The sequence below is a fragment of the Gambusia affinis genome, linkage group LG20, assembly GCF_019740435.1.
Source record: "Gambusia affinis linkage group LG20, SWU_Gaff_1.0, whole genome shotgun sequence".
Lineage (NCBI taxonomy): Eukaryota > Metazoa > Chordata > Actinopteri > Cyprinodontiformes > Poeciliidae > Gambusia > Gambusia affinis.
Genome location: NC_057887.1, coordinates 8,978,175 through 8,999,516, shown reverse-complemented (window position 1 = coordinate 8,999,516; position 21,342 = coordinate 8,978,175). Strand labels below are relative to the sequence as shown.

Here is a 21,342-nt window from a genome sequence, read left to right as displayed (position 1 = left end):
ATAGTTTTGAAAGAAGGAAAGTGACATGTAGAAATGCCTATACACGCAGGTCCTGTGTAATACTCAAAATGTAAGGTCCCTGAATAAGGAGGACTGTTTTCTACATTGGGAACAAACTCGCATTCAATGAGTGTTCTTTACATTTCAGATTTCCAAAGATGAATTGTGTCAGGCTGGTGATGTGGAAACATGCAGATCCTGTTCAACCAACCCTCCAGAGGTAATTTTGGTGTCCAACAACCAACATATTTTCTAAAACTAAGTCATTGAAATGTTATTAAGTACTGTTCAAACACACAGGTATTGTCTAGAACTTGATATGTAAAGCTGCATTAAAAGGGAGGACAGAGGTTTGAAATTACAAGTACAAAAGAATGAAAGTTACATGTATAAACGCCCATACACAAAGGTCCTGTGTAATACTCATCATGTAAGGTGCCAGAATAAGGAGGACATAGCTTTAAAATTACAAAGACAGACGAATGAAAGTGACATGTAGAGACGCCTATACACACAGGTCCTGTGTAGTACTAAAATGTAAGGTCCCTGAATAAGGAGGACTGTTTTCTACATTGGGAACAAACTCACATTCAATGAGTGTTCTTTACATTTCAGATTTCCAAAGATGAATTGTGTCAGGCTGGTGATGTGGAAACATGCAGATCCTGTTCAACCAACCATCCAGAGGTAATTTTGGTGTCCAACAACCAACATATTTTCTAAAACTAAGTCATTGAAATGTTATTAAGTACTGTTCAAACACACAGGTATTGTCTAGAACTTCATATGTAAAGCTGCATTAAAAGGGAGGACAGAGGTTTGAAATTACAAGTACAAAAGAATGAAAGTTACATGTAAAAACGCCCATACACAAAGGTCCTGTGTAATACTCATCATGTAAGGTGCCAGAATAAGGAGGACGTAGCTTTAAAATTACAAATACAGACGAATGAAAGTGACATGTAGAAACGCCTATACACACAGGTCCTGTGTAGTACTAACAATGTAAGGTCCCTGAATAAGGAGGACTGTTTTCTACATTGGGAACAAACTCACATTCAATGAGTGTTCTTTACATTTCAGATTTCCAAAGATGAATTGTGTCAGGCTGGTGATGTGGAAACATGCGGATCCTGTTCAACCAACCCTCCAGAGGTAATTTTGGTGTCCAACAACCAACATATTTTCTAAAACTAAGTCATTGAAATGTTATTAAGTACTGTTCAAACACACAGGTATTGTCTAGAACTTGATATGTAAAGCTGCATTAAAAGGGAGGACAGAGGTTTGAAATTACAAGTACAAAAGAATGAAAGTTACATGTAAAAACGCCCATACACAAAGGTCCTGTGTAATACTCATCATGTAAGGTGCCAGAATAAGGAGGACATAGTTTTGAAAGAATGAAAGTGACATGTAGAAACGCCAATACACGCAGGTCCTGTGTAATACTCAAAATGTAAGGTCCCTGAATAAGGAGGACTGTTTTCTACATTGGGAACAAACTTGGATTCAATTAATGTTCTTTACATTTCAGATTTCCAAAGATGAATTGTGTCAGGCTGGTGATGTGGAAACATGCGGATCCTGTTCAACCAACCCTCCAGAGGTAATTTTGGTGTCCAACAACCAACATATTTTCTAAAACTAAGTCATTGAAATGTTATTAAGTACTGTTCAAACACACAGGTATTGTCTAGAACTTGATATGTAAAGCTGCATTAAAAGGGAGGACAGAGGTTTGAAATTACAAGTACAAAAGAATGAAAGTTACATGTAGAAACGCCCATACACAAAGGTCCTGTGTAATACTCATCATGTAAGGTGCCAGAATAAGGAGGACATAGTTTTGAAAGAATGAAAGTGACATGTAGAAATGCCTATACACGCAGGTCCTGTGTAATACTCAAAATGTAAGGTCCCTGAATAAGGAGGACTGTTTTCTACATTGGGAACAAACTCGCATTCAATGAGTGTTCTTTACATTTCAGATTTCCAAAGGAACCGTATCAGGCTGGTGACGTGGATGCATGGGGATCCTTTTAACCAACCCTCCTGAGGTACTATTGGTCTCCATAGACCAACTTATTTTCTAAATGAAGTCATTAAAATGGTATTAACTACTGTTCAAACAAACAGGTCTTGTGTAATATTCATCATGTAAGATGCAGGTATATAGAGGACTGAGTTTTGAAGTTACAAAAAATTGAAAGTTACATGTAGAAGTGCACAGACACACAGGTCTTGTGTAATATTCAACATGTAATGTGCAGGAATATGGAGAACTGTTTTCTACATTGGGAAGAGACTCACCTTAAGCAAGTGTTCTTTACTTTTCAGTTGATTAACCCCATAATTTTATATGTTCTTTTCAGCACAAAGTAAACACAGATGGTAAGGGAAAGAGCTCAACAGAAAACTAAAACAGAAGGACATAGAGCCCCCAGAAAAGGAACACAAATAAAAATTCTGGTAAATCACCACACCTACACAAGTCTTGAAACACCAAGCTAGTTAAGCTCAAAAGCACAACTGAAGCATGGTCAAAAGTAATGATCTACACCACTGAAAGGCAATAGGGTGACCATGTTCTTCTTTATGCATGATATTTTGAGCAGACATTATCCAATATGTCATCTGGCTTAAATTACCACACACATACCATTTAACTGTGCCTTGTATTAAAATGATAAACTTTCACACAGCCAATGTTCAGATGCTAGAAAATCTAATTTGGTGATCAGTACTGGGACTGTTTATACTACTTTCTCTATCCCAATCTTAATCTGAAATACATTCACATATTAATATTTTTTTCAAAATATCAAAGCACCACAAAACTAATAAGCAAAGTAATCAGAGTATATCTTTAAATTTGGTTAATTTTAAGATATTAACCAAATTTAACATCTTAAATTTGATTAATCTCTGGTTTTAGGAAACCAGAGATCTCAATAAACGGCCCTTTGCTGATGCTGCACCTGTACAGAACCTGTATTTTGGTGGAGTCAGTGAGATGGTTCAGAGTGGGATCTCCTTCACTGGAAAAAAGACTAGGCACCAGCATTAGAAGGAGGAACAAGTCTTTTGGCTTTGGATGGTTCTTCACCAGCTGCTGAGGCCTGTTTGTCAAACAAATGCAATTTTAAATTATGAAAAAAAAAATTTTTTCTAGAATTCCCTCAAATAATTAATCATACATACCAAGCAACCATACCAAGTGTTAACCTGTTTGGCATTTGCAGAAATTAATTTTCATCGATGCAACCTACATGCTCATTTCTGTAGCTTCTCCCACTAATGTATGTTCTTTATGAATGCTTATTTGAAAACAGGCATTACATAATTTATAACCAAGAAAAATTAACAATTGGAGTTGGTTTTCACTAATGAATTATTTCTTTTTTCTAGCATCTATGGAAAGTGCTAGGAGAGCAAAAAAGCATCCATGATCTCCCTGGAGATTGTTGCGGTCATGAGGCACTTTGGCGAACACATCAAGAAAGGACAACTGGCCACTATAATAGAATGCCAGCATTATCTTTTTGATTTAACAATAGACCCATAATTCATTTAACTTTGCCATTCACAGATTTTCCTTTATGTTCACAAACAGAATTGTTGCTCTAGTTCTTAGTGAAGGTGCTGTAAATAAAGTCCACTTTCTGTGTAGCCATATTCCATATTTCCATGTTTGGACTTAATACATATATATTTCATGTTTGTGTATGCTGTGGTCCTGATAAATAAAATTGGCCCTGACAATTACTGTTGGTATCATGGGCGGAGCCAAGCACCTCATTATCGTCTGTCCTTCTAATACAGCATTGCATCAGGTTCTTGTATTTTGAGTTCTGATGTGTGTATTGAAGTTTTCAAGTGAGATCTATGTTGTGTAGCTCAAACAAGATTTTTGACAACTTACTACGTCTTTCTAGCACAAGTGGAAAGGGGTGACTGTTTAGTGTTGCAAAAAACTGGTTTGAAAAAATTGTCCCTCTAAACCACCAAAACCCGTATGCGTGTGTGTGTGTGTGTGTACGTATTTTTGTTTTGCGTGTCTGCTCACTTTATGAGCAGACACGCAAAACATAAAAGCAGGCGACATAAAAGCACAGCTGTTGCCAAGGCTCAAAGAGCAAAAGGAGCAGATCTCCCTCTTTACATCACAACACCCCCCCACAAGTATTGTTGTGATTAAAGATGTTTTCACCACTAAATCTTTTTCATGACCTACAAGGCCAGGCAGACGTTTCTGACACATTATGTTGTTTTAATGTTTCACTTGAGCCTTACAAATTCAGCAGCAGCAGATGATGTTATCCACACAGGGTCAAAATTATTCATACTGGAATGCAAAGCCTCAGTGATATATAGATGAAACTTCCCTCTGCAGCTTGAAGATGAACTGCAAACTTTTTGTCCATCAACAAGGTTCTGATGATAATTCTGGTCATATCTGAATTGCTCCTGATCATCCTGACCAGTTTTCCTTTTAGTGAAATTTGAGGGCAACAGTCTGGGTCAGTTGGTTGATACTCAATCAGTCGGGTGTTTTAAGCTGGACAATAATCCCAAAAAATACATCAAAGCTACTTTTGACAGTGGTCGGCACACTTATGCTAACTAATGCGCTAATATTTTTCATTTAGTGTGAAGACTGTTTAGCCGTTTCCTCTCAACTTCTTTTTATTGAGCCAAGTACACAACAAACTAATGAATACAACACTTATATGAACAAACAACCAGGCGAGTTAGAAACATACAAACATTTACATTTGAGAGCCTCCTCACATTGTCCTTGTGACATATGGTGGACAACATGGTTGATGGTAGTGCTTTAGCATCAGCTTCTGCTCAATACCATTTTCATGGTTGGTAGCCCTTTATCTCAGCTACCAACCATGTTGTTGTAGCTCTTCAGCACTAGCTTTCATTAAAAACCATGTTAGCATTTAACAGAAGCATTAGCTTCTGCTCAATACCGTGTTAATTTAGCACTTTAGCGTTAGCTTCTGCTCAATACCGTGTTAATTTAGCACTTTAGCGTTAGCTTCTGCTCAATACCATGTTAATTTAGCACTTTAGCGTTAGCTTCTGCTCAATTCCATGTTAATTTAGCACTTTAGCGTTAGCTTCTGCTCAATACTGTGTTAATTTAGCACTTTAGTATTTGTGGAACTAGTGTTTATAATTATTTCTTCAGGGTCGGAGAAGATAAATATTAGCTAGCGGTGCCCACCACTGACTTTTAAAATTAGTCCAGTCGGTTAACATTAGGCTTCAGGATGTACCTCGAATTCTAAACTCATTGGTGTATAATTTAAACATGATCAATATGTCAACTTCCTGATATAATGAGTCAATCTAAAGAAGCCGTAGTTGTTTGTGTCAGTGAATACTAAACATTTTTATGACTTTCATTCCCACGAATGGAATCATCTGATTGGCATCGTACCTGTCTTGTTAAGATGTGATTATAGACATTTAATGTTCTTTTCCCTGTCTGACTCTATAAAATATTTTGTGTTTTTTTTGGCAGTATTTTTCAGGAGCTACTCTTCCATCAGCTCCCCAGAGGAGACGTTTTTCCCCCCTCAAACAGACGGGGAACAAACGCTGGCCTGCTGGCCTCCTCGAGCTTCCATGTCGAACACAGGCAGCAGCCATTCAGGTCGCTCAGATGCTTCTTCTACACATTAATAACACGTTTAATCTTGTGTTTTAATCAACTAAAGGATTTTTTTATCTCTCTCCTCCAGGTCAGCCTAAAAGTGACGTGGTAGATGCCGTCTTAAAGATGTGGCCTCCTCCTGCCGCTCCTAAAGATCGAGACCCAGAGAAGGAAGCGGGTCCCGGCAGAAGAAGCGGCGAGGAAGACCAGGCCCCCAGGAGGCCTGCAGACCCTCAGGGCCCTCAGAGAGTCCCGAGCCGTCCCGGGGAACCTCGCGCCAATGCGGCGACCATCAGCGCTCCAAAATCTCCAGGTGTGAACACACTGGTTGCTGCTTTTGAAGCGACGGCACCTTGTAAAAGTATTCACACACCTCAAATACTTTCACATTTCATCCCAACGCTTCCACAATGTGTTTGTATTTAGTAACCGAAAAGAGGAAAAACGGCTTAGTAAAATCTGAAAAGTGTGGCGTGTTTTTAGAGTTGGTTATACTTTGTACTTTTTGGAATAACTCAGTCAGATTTAATAGAAAATGTCTGTGAACTGTAATTTTCAAGTCTTGACACCAATACTCTGATTGGGTTTAGGTCAGGACTTTGACTAGGCCCTTCTAGCATGATTATTCCCCCGTATTCAACCATCACAAATTCCACTTAATTGAGCCAAAGGGGTGTGTTCATGTTACCTGTGCTAGTTGATGAATGTACTACACATTCTGAAAGCATTTTATAGCCAATTCACTATTTTGTGAAATTCATAATACTGCCACTGCCGTGTTTAAAAATGAAGATGCAGCGTCAGCTCCTCACCACACAGTTATCTCAATAGATGAAAACACTTGGAAAAAGTTTTCCTGGATCTCATTTGTGAGTCTTAAAGTGACAGTGATTACTAGTTTGGAAGAACTCTAAAGCTATGAGAGTCTTAAAAAAGACAAAAGAAGAAACTGTCTCTGCAACATTCACAGATTGTGTGTGTTCAGCACGTTGTGTTAAAGCTTCCTGTTCCATTTGGTGTCGTCTGTCACCCGCCAGAGCGCAGCCAGCAGTCTGAGACCGCCGAGTCCCACAAAGCCGACGGTGGAGAGGAGAGGCTGGTTCCCGTGGCGACGCCAAGTCCTCCATCTGAGCCGCCTGCAGAACCTTCCAGCAACCAGCTGCCTCTAAACAGCCTGTAGGTTGTCTCCTGTTTGTCTAACAACGTCTGAATTATGCATGTAGAAAACTAACGTTGGGATTCACCGCTACTAGGGCTCCTGGTAACGATTATTTTAGTAATCTATCCATTATTCTGACGATTAATCAGATAAGAATGTGCACATTCTACAGATATTTCATTTAACCACTTAAGCCTTTTCTTTTTTCAATATCAATTATTAGTAAATAATTAAATTAACCTTTTAAATAACGTAAATAGTATATTGCCTAAAATGCAATACCATAGCATTCTTTTAGTAAATCTGAATCGGGTGATGATAAAACCATTCCACTTGTTTTGACTAAAAAGTATTTCTAAACAAATGTGTTGTCTCCTGCAGTATAAGTATATATATTTTGCACAGTTTCGGCTTAATTACTTCCCTGAATATGTTAGGTTTTTTTCACCAAACGGCCTCTTTTTTGAGTCCGTTTACTCCAGTCAACAATCAATTACCGAATTAGTTGACGATTATTTCAATAATTGAATGAAATCCGATTAATCGTTTGAGCCCTAACTGTTAGCCTAACCCATCCTTTCTTTGCCTGTTTTCCCCATCAGGGTGGGGCCTGAGGCAGTGGTTCCCTGCGGTACATTCCAGGGGACGGCAGTAGCTGGGGACATGCAGCGTCCTCTCCTGAACATGGACTTCCCCCAGTGGGACAAAGACCACTCACTGCGTACCACACTGGAGGACATGGAGCTCCCCTGCCAGAGACCCGACACCGTCAGTACTACCTCTCTCTCTCTCTCTCTCTTTCTCGCTCTCTGTGAGGCTTTGATGCTCTGGTTGCGGTTTAGTTTTCATAACTGGCAATATACCGATTTGATATCAATATCTGTATTGGTCCCAATATTGAAAAAAAAATTTGATCTCGCATAAGTGTGAATTTATTCAGACTTATTCTATATTTTGTGCTATACACAATGTCTCTGTTTAGTTTACACTTTATTTAGAATTCCTAATTTGTTGTAGTTTATTTTTTAAATGTTTGACAAAAGTGGTCAACTTATTGTTTCTGTCAGTTTCAGTTTCTTTATTATTTATTTAATAATCCTAATTGTGTTTTTACACGTTTCACCAAGCTTGTGAAGCCATTGGTATTATTTAAGCCATTGGAAGTATTTAAGTGTGCTGTAGTGGTGCAGAGTTATCAAGTACATTTCGAATTCAGTAAATTTATTTCTGTGTTTTAACAAAAAAATTATTTTTTTGGTCAATTCAACAATTTTTCTGTATCGAATCGGTATCTGCTGATACTAACCCTCAGTTATCGGTATCGGAATTGAAAAAAGTGGATCCCTATTGATAACGGCTACATCCTTCTCCAGGTGGTGTTTCTGGACGAGCAGATGGACCTGGCGGCAGTGGGCGAGTGGGGGGAGCAGCTGGTCAACTCCTTCCTGTGCCACTGGAGGGACAGCAGCGACCCCGCGCGGCCCACCCACGTCCTCTGGTGCAATCAGAGCGGCGAGAGCGGCCAGCCCTACGACTTCAAGCTGGCCTTCGGAGAGGCAGGAGCCATATTTGTAGAGGTCAAGTCGACAGTGAAGAGAGAAAAATCCTTCATCCACATGTCGGCCAACGAGCTGGACTTCGCTCTGAAAGAGAAGGAGCGCTACCACATCTACAGAGTGTACAGCGCCGGGGACGCTCAGAACGTCCGTCTGTGTCGGATTCAGAACCTGGCGCAGCATCTCCACACCAAGGACCTGGCTCTGTTTCTCTTTGTGTAGTTTATTGTTAGATCTGCACAAGTATTTGCACTGTATCTGTCATAATATCAAGTGTTTCATATAATGTACTTTTAAACCTTTGTCTATTGTATATCAGGTGTTTTAATCCCGGCGTGCGTCGCCACACTCTTAATTTCAGTTCCTTTTTTTTTTATCCAAGAATCGCTTTTAAATACATAATTTGTTATTCAGCTGAAGGAGTTTGTCTTTATTATAATCATCTATTTGTGTATGTACTTAAGTAACTTGGAAAGAGGATTACTTATTTTGCAAATAAAAAAATATTAAGGGAAGGCTGACTTTTGATTACATCACTAATATTTTTCAACAACCAGTTTTCACAGCAAAGACAGACACTAACAGCACAAACAAATTTGGAAAGCAACTTCTCTCAGGTGTGAACACACACTTAAATACATTCATCTCACGGCTTAAATGTTGTGCAGGCAGGACTGAACAATATGTAGTTTATTTTTACTGCTGGACTTTCGTGTCAGACAGACGTTCATTCCATTCTGTGACTTTAAGTAGTTGAAGCTACCGCTAACTAGTTGCTAATGTGGCCTTGTTAGCTAGCTTTTTGGGGTATCATTGGTAAGTCTTTGCCTCTCGCTCATTCATTCTGTGCTAAAAAGCTTGACATTAATATACATAAAAATGTAATATTCTTTGGTACATATCTGTCATAAACGAGTCTTACATTTTCTTGTGATAGGTCTATTTAATCTGACTTTTCTTTCAGGCAAAGGTTCGAGCCGCCTTTGTCGACATTTTCATATCATGACTAGAGGCAGTTGAGGCTACCGCTAAACAGCTGCTAACGTACCCTTGCTAATTGGCTAGCTCTGCGTCTATCATAGGTTCTTGCGGACGTTCGTCTTTACCACTGGTTCATTTTTGTCGCCAACCCAGTGTTACGTGCAAAACGCTAGGCAGTTCTAGTATAGTACAGTTTTATTTTGAACTTTTCTGCCGTGATACAGGTCTAAAATTTTATTCATAAGGGTCTTAAAAGACTTAAAATTTGACTTAGTGAAACTTGTAAAATGTTTCACGCTTTAAACACACTACATAATCTTAAAATGGAAAGAGTGTGGCAAACCTACCAAAACATTGCCATCCATCTGACTAGCATGCACAGCATCCTGAACATATCATCCATTTTGTCCTTTTCAAATGGATAAAGACAAGAAGATAAAAGATAACATCTCCTATGGTGAAACATGGCGGTGGTAGCACTATGACGTGGGGATGTTTGTATAAAATATTGAAAATCACGTTTTCCTATAAGAGAGATTTGTGAACATGAAGTACTGTGAACCCCTTCTGTTCATCCATCTATCTACGTGCTGAAGGTGAATTTTGTTTTTTTGAACAGCGTGGAGTAGCTACTTCTGTAATGCAGGGGAGATCTTAGAAAACATCCTATGGGGAGAGGCGGTTTCCTCTAATAATCACCTCGCCATGATATATGGAGCTGTTTCCTCCGATGGATCGGTCGCTGTAGCCTGTTCTACCTGAATCAGTGGTAGGACATTTTGCGTCAGTGCATGTCTGGACCTGCAGCAGCAGATCCTAACAGTCCAGGACAGTATCTCACATTCACTCAGCGCCACTGCATCACTAATAAACGACTACTGCATTATTTTCCATTAAAGATATATTAAGATTAGAAGTGCATTTATTGCGCTGCACAGCTGCCCTTTTGTTCTGGACCCGTGCTGCGTTTATGTGAAGCATGTACATTTGGCTTTCTGGTAGAAATAGCTTCCTAATCTTAAACTTTTGGTAATTTTCGATCTTCCGTATTAGTTTTCACTCATGAATATTTAAACTATTAAGCAGGCTCACTTTCAGTGTGAATCTTTATCTTTTGACTTCTGAGGACATCTAGGATCTCAAAATATTCTGTTGTTATTTCTGATAACATGGTTATCAGAAAATTTGTATGATTCATTATTTATGTATTTTCATGATGTGAACTTTGTTTAATAGTTATCCCCCCCTTCTTTTATAAAGGTTTTATTGGCTCTAGTGGCCTTTATTTGATAGTTAATTGACAGGAAAGAGGGTGATAACAAAAGGGGAAGACATGCATTCATATTTAGTTTATCTTTGTTGAAGAGGATATTTATGACAGCTGGACAGTTGTTCTCATGACATAACATATAATAAAATAACAGTTTTTAGTGGCCTTATGTCCTATATTTATTTTACGAGACAAAATTTAGAGTTTCGATTAGCTTTTGGTCATAATTATTTGAAACAATAGTGAACTCTTGCATTGGCTTATGTTACTAATAATTAATTAATTGTTTCTTAACACTTTGATATTTTGTGGGTTTTTTGTTTTGTTTTGGTTTTTGCCAAAAATGATTTATTTATTTTTATTTTATTTATTTATCTGTTTCTATTCTATTCTAACTCAACTGGTGTGGAACACATTTATAAAATCTATACAAATTTATGTAAATGAACTTTTTTTTAAATTAATATTTTAATTTACAAGGACGTACCTGTAAGTATACTTCTACTATTCATTTATTGGAATTTAATTTTGTTGTTTTTAGCGCGTTTGCGTGCACTGTTGATATTTCCGATGACCCACGAAGGCAGCATAGTCTGTACGGAGACAGCGAGCAGCGGCGGCTCCCGGCGGAGCAGCGCCGTGATTGGCCGGAGCCTCGAGGAGGGGGAGGGCTTTCCCTCTCCCCATTCCTTCCTCGCGCCGTCTTCATCTCGTCTCCTCTCCTCCCAACCTGGAGATCAGAGCGATGCGGAGACAATAGGACGCAGAGCCGCAGGGAGGGGAGCAGGATGCTCGGATCCACATCCAGCAGCGACACACAGCTCTGCGGAGGCTTCTGGCTGGACGCGTCGGTCAGGCTTACCTCACTGTAGTAATCGCTCTCATCGATCTGCCTGTTTATTATTATTATTATGAGTCTGCGTGGACAGGGTGGACACTTCAGCCTCTAAATGGGAACCCACTGAAGGGTGAGTAATGGGAGAAATCTCCAGTGTCTCCCCACCTGCACCCCGACCTCCTCAGTGCAGACAGCAGCATCATGTCCTACTGTGCTTTAACACCCATCACCTCTGAGCACACCAGCACTGATTCACGTTATAAACAATGCGCTCACCGCTGCTGATGTTGCTGAATTCGAGTCTTTAATATTTTGAATATTTTTATTGATCACAGCGCTGCTTTCCATTCTTGTGATCTGTTCTGTGTCATTTTGGATAACGCACAGAGGGGGTTGGGGCTTATCGTGTGTCTGCAGCGCCTTCTGCATGTGCGTTTGTTTCATATTCTTTCAAGCGCTGTAAAGTGCTTCTGATTTCCTCTAACTCTGAGCAGACTAAGATGCAACACAACACTGGCTCCCAGAATACTGATGATGGCCGTGAAACGCCGCCCGAACACCGTGTTTACATCTTGTGTGGCTGCAGCACAGCGCTCTGCTTCTAAGAGATGATGCACATAATGGTCGATTTTGTAACAGCAAGAAAAGAGAATGATAATATTAAATATGTGTCTTCGTTTTAGAAATGCACCAATCAGGCTGTTAATTGGCTAATACCGATTTTAGTTTGCCTTTGAGGACTGAGCTTCTACATGTTTGAATATTGGCAGATTAAATTTTTTCTCTGAAGGATGAGGATTGTAGTGATAAACCTAAATCTGATATCAGGTACAAGAGAACAACAGTGGAGATTTTAGCAGAATTTTTGGGAAAACTAAGATTTAGGAATCTGTAGTCAGGGGTAAAATAAAACCCTTTTGTTAGTCACATTGTGGATTTTATGCTTTCACATTAATGCAAAAAAATAAAAATAAAAAATTGAAATGCTGCTTCTTGTGTTTTAATAAAGAAAGATTTATAAATCTGAAACTTTGCTTCAAAGAAATCTTGTTTCAGTGTAGAATAGTTCGGGTCTGACCAGTATTTTAGATTTTAAACCAAATGATGGCCTTTAGTGCCGACCGAAATTGTGGTGAATTATTCCAGTATTTTCTCTTTTGTAGCCAAAATTCTAAAGCCGCAAACAATTTAACAGTGATGTGGCATTTTTTGTGCTTTTGTAAGCCAGTGTGCCTGAAGATGTCCTTATTACCCGACTGTGTTGAGACACCAAAGCAACCGAGGAACTACTTCTTATCTTGCTTCAAAACAAGAGCCTCAAATGCAGCTTCAGGATGAAAACACTCGCCTCTGATTTCACCAGACAAAGTGACGCGTTGACAGTAATTCCTAACAGATGTGTTTTTATAATTACAACGAATATTCATTTTTAACTATCTATAAATCTCTTTTAATTGTAGATTTATTGAGTTTAGTAATTTGAGTTTAGAATTATAGTGAACGGTGAAAAAACCCCGGATATAGCTCCTTTACGAAGCACTTTGTGGTTAGCCTACTGTTTGGTAGTTCAAGTATGAAAAAGTTTGGCTATTTTGGATCTTTGCATGATTGTTTGGTAAATCTGCAAAAATATTTTTTTTCACAAATAAAAATCCAGGTAAATATTCTGCCTGGTTGTTTGCGTGTGTCTGCTGATCAGAGAAGGCCTTGTCCTTTACTTCACACTGAAGTCGACTCACTGCACATCTACAAACACTCCAGCATGATGAGTCATAGCTTCTAATGTGGGTTACATGAACAGTCTGGGGCTAAACATCGACTTTGCCAGTGAGAATCCAGTTGTGGTGGTAGCTTTGCCTGTCATTTGTCCTCATCGGACTGATAATGTGGTAAATGTCTTCGCAACCAGCTGAAGAATCAGAACATGTCACAATCCAGGATTTAGGAGGAACACTATTTAACTTTTCGGGGCTTACTCAACACTATGACTTAGGTGTTTATTTGGAAAACGTGTGTACGTATGTTTGCGTTTATGTAACCATGGGGTCCAAAACCGTAATGAAGCACCAACTTTTGAGGACCGCCTATATTTAAAAGATTAGATTTTGCTTTTGAGTTGAGGTAGAATTACATTGTTGCATGGTTTATGGTTAGGCATCCATTGATAAAGGCTTGCGGTGAGAGCAATGCATTAGTTCAAGGACTCTGGGGAATTCAATTGCAAATTTAATTCAGGTCCAATAGGTCGATAAATAGGCTCACTGAGAAGAGAGAAAAGTGGGACTTCAGGAGATTACAATGTAATACAAGTATTACATTGTGGTTCTGATCAAGAAATTATCAAAATGATTCAATCTTGAGGTGGCGAAATATCAGAAAAACATTGTTCTGACAAAGGTGATCACGTTAAACCCTCCATTTACCCATTTTTTTGTTTGTTTAACCCAGTGTTCCATTACACAAGTGGTAAAAATATATATCAAGTGTCTGCACTGAGTTAAGTAAAAATTCTATCCAACAAGCCAAAATATTATTAAAATGCAAATGTGAAGCTCCACACTTTCACATGTGGTACATTTAAAATTAATCTATTGATACTTATTTTTACAACACTGTATAATATGATAAAGTCTGGAATATTTTAAATAAAAAAAACAAAAAACAACAACAGACAAACCTTTACAAACAGCACTTTTAGAAAATGAAAATGTGGATATGCTCACAAGATGTGAAACCAAAGTAAAATTCCTTGCTTGTGTGCTGAAACCTGGCCAGTAAAGCTGAATTTGACTGTAGACTTACTACGCAGTGACATCTAGTGGCACAAACAGTAATTTACAATCAACTTAGTCGTGTGGCTGAGCGGAGGTGCAGAAGTTATGCTTCTTTTCAAAAACACTTTTTAAAAATCCATATTGCATCATTCCTTATTCCTCTTTGTAATAAACGCTGGACAACCTGTTGCTATATGGAAATGCACTCTTTTTTTCTTCGTTATTATTTTTGGCCACTTGTGAATTCCGTAGTCTTCTATGACTAATGCCTGGAATTTCTGGTATTATAATATATTATTGTGTAGAAAGTGTCCCATTGTTTGAAGGGGACTTTAGGCCTTGAAGAATTCCTAAATGTCCTCTCAACCCCCGACCAGTTGAGGCAGATGGCCACCCATGCTGAGTCTGCTTCTGCCATCGGTCTCTTTCTGGTGAAAGGGATTTCTCATCTCTACTGTGGCATGCTGCAATGTTCACTGGATTTAAGTTACATCTATATTTTTATATAGGTATGGTTTGTAATTTGCCTGGATTTGGTGATATATATCTGTAAATAAGATTCAGTTGAATTTATTTTTGTTCTTTATTTTTCATTGAAAGACACCAGCAGCTGGAGTCCAATAAATTGTATTGGTTACCCATGCACACACACACACACACACGCACGCGTGCACATTTTTGCACAGCTATCTTTGTGGGGACTTTTCATTGACTTCCAATCATTTCTACAGCCTAAACCTTACCCTTACCCTTATCCTAACCCTAACCATTACATACCTAACCCTAACCAAAACTCAATTCACACCTTTAGTCCTAAATCTGACCCCTGACCCAAAAACAGCGTTTCCCCTTGTGGGGACCAGGCTTTCGGAGCAGCACCTGCAAGTGCATTTTTAATATGACCGCTGTGAGCAGGCACAACTGGGTCATTTCACTTGATTTGTGAGCTCTGGCAGATTCGGGTGTACTTTGCAGAAGAGGCTACTGCAGCTTTTTTTAATGCAAAAACCAACTGACGCATAAAACAGGCAAAAATATACAATAATATTAATAATATGGACTTGAAAAATGTCTTTATTGCCATAAATTGTTTTTTGTCAGTATGAAGATGCAGAGCAAAATCTAAGTGGCTCTACCTTCAAAACTCAGGAGATAGTTGGTCCAGTTGCACCGCCAATTAGTTGTTTGCTCTGAGTTAATGAATGAATTGTCATATTAAAAAAACTGTCTGCCATGCATAGGATTTTCTGTGTAGAGAAAATGTTATGGTCTTATCTGACCAGAGAATTGTCTTCTACTTATTGGTTATGGGAATGGTTTGTTTTTGTTAGTTTTTATGGATTGAATTGAGATGTCACTTTATAAGCTACCCCTGAATATACCCTCTCCACAACTTCAACCCTGAGCCATTTGTTTTGTCCCTTGAGCTTTATTGGTACTGTTTGTTCACATAACCCTTCCTAAGAAATTTGACTGTGCTAAATACAAATTGCACACCACACTTAATCAAATTTTTATTTGTAGACTCACAAGAACCAACCTGAAACTTGATACTCTTAGCTTTGAATGTTGCCATAAATCCCCTACATCTGCTGTTGTGTACGTGGGTATCGTTGGCTGGAGGTGTTCTCGTTATCTCTTCTTTGCTGCTCAGTGGTTCTTGTCATAACATCCCACTGTCCCTGCCTCTCCTTGCTCATTATTTTCTCCCCATACTGTCTGGTGCCTGTCAGTGCCGAATTTCTTAGCCTTACACCTAAAAGGAGTTTGATTCTGTGGGTATGCATGGTCAACAGCTTCTACTGACCATGCCAGCATTTTCATTCGGAAGACAAATGGCTAAATCTCTGTCACTGTATAGGGAAAAGATGTGGACTTATGCTCCACATGCATAAAAGAGGATGAAGACAGCATTGCTGTAATTGTTGGAGGACTGCATGAGCGGAGGCGGACGTGGCGGCAATCATCGCCTTGGCCAGCAGAATATGCTTGGCCAGTCAGCAATGGTTGCGTAAGCAGTCTGGGATTTAGTCAGCTGTGGCCTGTAGTTCCTGCACTGTTTTCACACAGCCTTAAACCTGGTGGCACAGAGTGTCAGTGTGGAGCTCAGAGGACGGAGGAGGAGGAGGGAGGCAGGGAGGATTTGTGATCAGCTGAAAGGAACATGATGTATTTTACTTCTGTTTCCAGGACATTGAATTTTGAGCCTTATGGGAGTAAACAATTCTGATGGTTTTAAAGTCACAAGTAAATATTTATTACAACCAGAGTTTGGAAAAAAACATGATTAATTTTTTGGTCACTGGCAACAGTTGTCCTACTTTTAGTTCTGTTTTCATTCAATGGACCTGGCTTGTTCGTAAGATTTGGTACGTTAAAGCTCATATGGATGATATTATGAGACTGGCACTCTTGCACATTTCAATTATTTATTTCAATAACAACTAAGCCACAATCTCTATAAAAGGCTAAAGCGTCCAAAAGAATGATAAATCACTTGTACTTCCAAACACAGTTTCAGTTTCATTCCTAAAGATTCTTATTTTTCACATTATACATCAACAGAGAGGCTGGAGACGCAAAATAAGATTTCATTAGCATCAGTGATGAATTCAGTGACTAAATCAGAGTGAAAATAGAGATATATCAATGTAAGCATATTTTCTACACTATGTCAACTCATGATTGAGGTTTATGCAGGTTTTGGAAGGCTGAACAGATTACACTGGGGTTCCTCCGACGTTCCTTTTGAGGATTCAGCTTGTATATATTATTGAATATGCTGGATCTTGAAATATGTTTAGACTTTTTGTAATGTCACAGTTACCTTTAGGGCCGAGATTCCTTAGAGAATTACAACATAAACTGTTGTTTCAGTAGACATTGTTGGCAATACCATGCAAACATGATACTGAACAAAATGGATTAAAACTGCTTATGTTCCTAACATAAATAATCAATGACCACTCACAGGCGGACCCCTAAAACCATTTTAAATGTTGTCCTTCTATCTAATTATATTGTAGATCTTCTAAAAGAGAAATTATTGTTGTATAGCGGTTATGCATTTAAGATAAATAAAGGACTGATTAGGAGTAGAAAAACATGGTTAGATATAAGCAAACATAATTAAAAACATATTTATTAAACAGAATCGTCAACAATGGGGCTATTATAGCCATTGTCCATTTTACTAGTATGGATTCAATCAACAGTGTCATGAAAGAATGCTTTGCTTGCTCCTTAACAGTTGGTTCAGTCTTATTATGAAGGTAATTAAAAGGATTAAGGAACGTCTGATAAACTTTTGAGATCTAACAGTATTGTCCCCATAAACCTGTTGGGCCCTGTGGACCTTAAGGCACTCTGACTCCATTTGCACAGAAAACAGACACACATTTATACACAGATGTGGGACTGCGGTCTCCCACACACTGATGATTAAATCCATTGTGAGTCAGATGAAAATATACACAAACACCCAAACACATATTTGAATGTCTATTGAATCCAATATCAGAAACCGGAAAACCTTATTTCACAGGGGTAGAAAAAAATGTATGAATTGATTTAATGACTTCTTCTTAAAATGGCTCACTTTATAGTTACATAAAAGTGAATAATAAAACTTGTTCCCGAAAAAGTAAAAAATACATATTTTATGAAATGTTAATGAGCCCAATAAATCATTAGGCAGTACTTTCAAGATGGCAATTACAATTTAAATTTGAATTCGTTTTAAGTACGGAAGAATGAGGCAAATATAAGATCTATCATTGCTGTCTGAACTCTTTGGAGATAAGATGGTGGTGGAATGTGCGGCTTCCCTTTGTGTCTACATTTTTACGAGGCAGCTGAGTTTGTTCCTGCTTTCTCTGCCGAACAATGTGTAGATAAATTTCCTAACATTGAAATCCTAGTTCGGCACAGGAATCTACCATCTTCATTGCTTCTGCCCAACAGCCAAGCTGAAGGAAAATCCAAAAGTCTTGAAAAAAACTCACTGTGATGTGACATTTTTAGTGAGTGAGAAAGTGAGCTCGTAGTTTCCCCCAGTGTATCATAAGCCTGGCGGGCCATGAGCCCCCACCAGGCTAAACATAGCTTTTTTATAAAATTAGTTTTTAAATATCTGCTGCTTTTAAGACTTTATAGTTGATGTTCAATATATTAATCTTCCAATAACACATAATTATCAAGTGATATTTTCCAATTTCCTGTCAACTTAAAAAAAATTTTTTTAACGCCAAGCTGCTTATCAAGCTTGAAAAAACTCACTGTGATGACATTTTAATGCAAAGAAACAAATTAAAGAGTTAACATTCTGAGCATATTCTGTGTTTTATTAGCACAGTTTACATTACTAAAAGAGCAAGCATTTTCTGGAAAATACAGATCATTTAACTGAGTTTTTCAAAAGGCTCCCGATATTTCCAAATCAAACAAGTCCCACAAGAACATGATAGAGGGAGATTTTCCTCCCCTAAGTAACAAGGTCAGTGTGACTTCCTTGTTTTAATGTTGTGTACTTCTCTTTATGCTCCATGTACATGTTGATAATGTTTATGGGATTTAAGAGAAGCTACTCAGGTTAATCTTAGTTTCAGTACATGGACATATACACAAGCAGGACACACACACACAAACTATATAGATAAAGTGAGCAGTTATGATCCATGACAGAAACAAATAGTCTGCTGCACCCACAACTTCGTGGCCTCTCTTTTAAACGTGTTTGTGTGTGTTTCTCACATGTGTCAGGGACGAAGAGAGAGTACAGGCCCTCTGTGCTGCCATGCATCACCCAAACTGACTCATCCCTCCTCACCTGCTGCCATCAACCTCTCTGTCTGTCCATATCACTCAAGGAGATCACACCACCACTGAGAAACATCAAGGCCTGTGGTGGGAATGACAAGAGCCGGCTTCACATGACATGAGTTACGAAAGCTTGCAAGCTCTTTTTTTTTTTTTGGACATCAAAAACTGGAAAGCATAAGAAAGTGTGATGTAAAATGGACTTCTGAGGAGATTGGCAAAGGACTGTGTTGAAGATAATGAAATGCTGTATCAGAGCTATCCAACTCCTCTGAGCAGCTTATGTAATGGTTCTGTGTTCGGCTGCATGTGCGTTCCCGCGTTTCCTCCACACACGCCTGGATCTATAGGCTGTAGGTCAGGACTTGGCAGATCAGCCTCCTCAGAAAGGAGAGAGAGAGAGAGAAAAAAGAAAGAAAGCAATCGGTAAGAATAATCACACTGCAGTAGGAAATGGATCTGCTGGAGCTGACTGTTTGTTGGCTTGCTGTTTTGTGTGTATGTGTGACTCAGCTCCCAGCAGCCACCCATGGTGAGCAGCTTTTAGAATTACTTAGGCCTTCACTGCAGATAATTAGCATTTTCAGTGACGACCACACTGCAGATCTGACTGACAGACTGGGGGGTTTAAATATCCGTCCTGCAGCACTCGCCCTAAAAACCACGTCACATATAACAGAAACAGCAGACTTTGCTTCTTAGGACACACAGTACCTTGCAAAATAGTTATTTTCTGATGTTGCATCCACAACCTTATGGGCATTTTATTGGACTTTATGTGATAGACTAAGGGTCTGCAACCTTTACATTTCTAAGAGCAATATTCGCCTTAATAAGACTTCTTTAGTGCCAAATTGGAAAAAAAAAACAACAAAAACTTAAAAACTTTGATAAATAATATTTGTCATCTTTATAGAACTTTATTATATTTCCGTTTTAAAGTTTTAGTATAAAGAATTACATAGAACATTGCAGAAAAGAAGACAAGTTTCCTGCTGTGAGATGTTTAAATTTGTGGAATTATTGTAGTTTCTCTCATAAATAGAGCAAATCTCCTGTAACATCTGGTTATTTTGTCAGCATTTCTGCAAAACAAAAGTATATAGCAGCCACATTTTGGATGTTCTGATGAAATCTTGTCTTTAGATTCAGCAGTTCTTTACTATACAAAGCATCAAAACAAACCCAATCTTCCTTAACTCCACAGAAGCAAATGGTTTCACACACTGTCCTCAAAAATTGTTGCGTTTATACAAACCAAGCCCATCTCTACTCCACGGCAGCCGTGTCCAAATGTGTTTCGTCACAGATTTTCTGAGCGGTGACTTTGGAGCGCCAGTTACTTTAATTGCGGTTCTGTATTTTTGGCATAAATCCATAATGTGGAGGAACAACAAATTCAACTTGATTCCTCTAAAAAAAAAAAAAATCAGTAGCGTTCAGTGAGAAACCATGCTTCAGTTCCAAGGATGAAGCCTAGAACATGAGGAAAATTCACTGCGATGCTGCAGGTGATCCACTGAACAGAAGGACAGAACTGAAAAGACATGATTATTTCAGCCATGACCACTTGCCAACAGGACGTTTCACAGATTTCTCAGCTATCTCCAGTGAAAATAAAGGTGTAAAAAGGAACTGCGCAGGTTGTTGACGGTGGTGAGCCTCCAATATGTTACTGTTGGTTGTTTTCACAGCACAGATGTGTTGCAAGTTAACAGGCTTGGATAAAATTGTAGCACTAAAGACGTCTAAACTGTTTGGGTTTAGTCGGCTCTTTTTGGATAAAGGAGTTTAGGTTCTGTTGGCTTCATGCTAACTATTATGGTATTAGAAACTGATTCAGTACTAAATACAATTAGTCAAATCACCTGTTGTCTCATACTATTAAACTTAGTCCAATTTTTTTCATATTTAAAGTTGAATTCATAACTCTTTAATAAAAATTTTACTTTAATTACATACATAAAAAATATTTAACTCTTCTATTTTTTAGAAAATTAGTAGATATTGAATCATAAACTGGAAATACGAATCATTTGCTGGTAATATATTGTCTTGTTTATGTTTTCAGACCTGTCTTTATGACGTTTAACTGTTTTTATTCATATACTTACTTTTCTTTCTGATTTTTTCAAATTAAATGCAAGAATCAGCAGGTTTTTTGTATGAAACTTTTCTTTTCTCTAAGAAAGTCTTTAGCTTAGTCTTTGAAATTCTGAAAAAAAGCTATGCATCCCATCAATACATGAAACTAAAAATTCACATCCCTGTC

At 38.4% G+C, this 21,342-nt stretch overlaps 2 protein-coding genes across 6 annotated transcripts in view; both read left to right on the top strand.

Annotated features, from left to right (window-relative positions):
- Positions 1-8,802, top strand: part of wu:fj29h11 (protein NO VEIN) — a 53,320-nt gene extending 44,518 nt beyond the window's left edge. For all 4 annotated transcript variants that reach the window (XM_044102517.1, XM_044102518.1, XM_044102520.1 and 1 more), the window contains 5 exons: positions 5,543-5,674; positions 5,763-5,987; positions 6,712-6,850; positions 7,436-7,601; positions 8,207-8,802. In XM_044102517.1, coding sequence (XP_043958452.1) covers positions 5,543-5,674; positions 5,763-5,987; positions 6,712-6,850; positions 7,436-7,601; positions 8,207-8,611 — 1,067 coding nt within the window. In that variant the 3' untranslated portion in view covers positions 8,612-8,802. The remainder of the gene's footprint in view (positions 1-5,542; positions 5,675-5,762; positions 5,988-6,711; positions 6,851-7,435; positions 7,602-8,206) is intronic.
- Positions 8,803-8,991: 189 nt separating this feature from the next.
- The window catches only part of bsk146 (brain specific kinase 146), a 21,648-nt gene continuing 9,297 nt past the window's right edge, over positions 8,992-21,342 (top strand). Inside the window, exons 1-2 of one of the 2 annotated variants that reach the window (XM_044102516.1) lie at positions 8,992-9,006; positions 19,014-19,496. The gene's annotated coding sequence lies outside the window, so the exon portion shown is untranslated. Of the gene's footprint in view, positions 9,007-11,237; positions 11,609-19,013; positions 19,497-21,342 lie in introns of those variants that run through there. The other variant, XM_044102515.1, reaches the window with a different exon arrangement.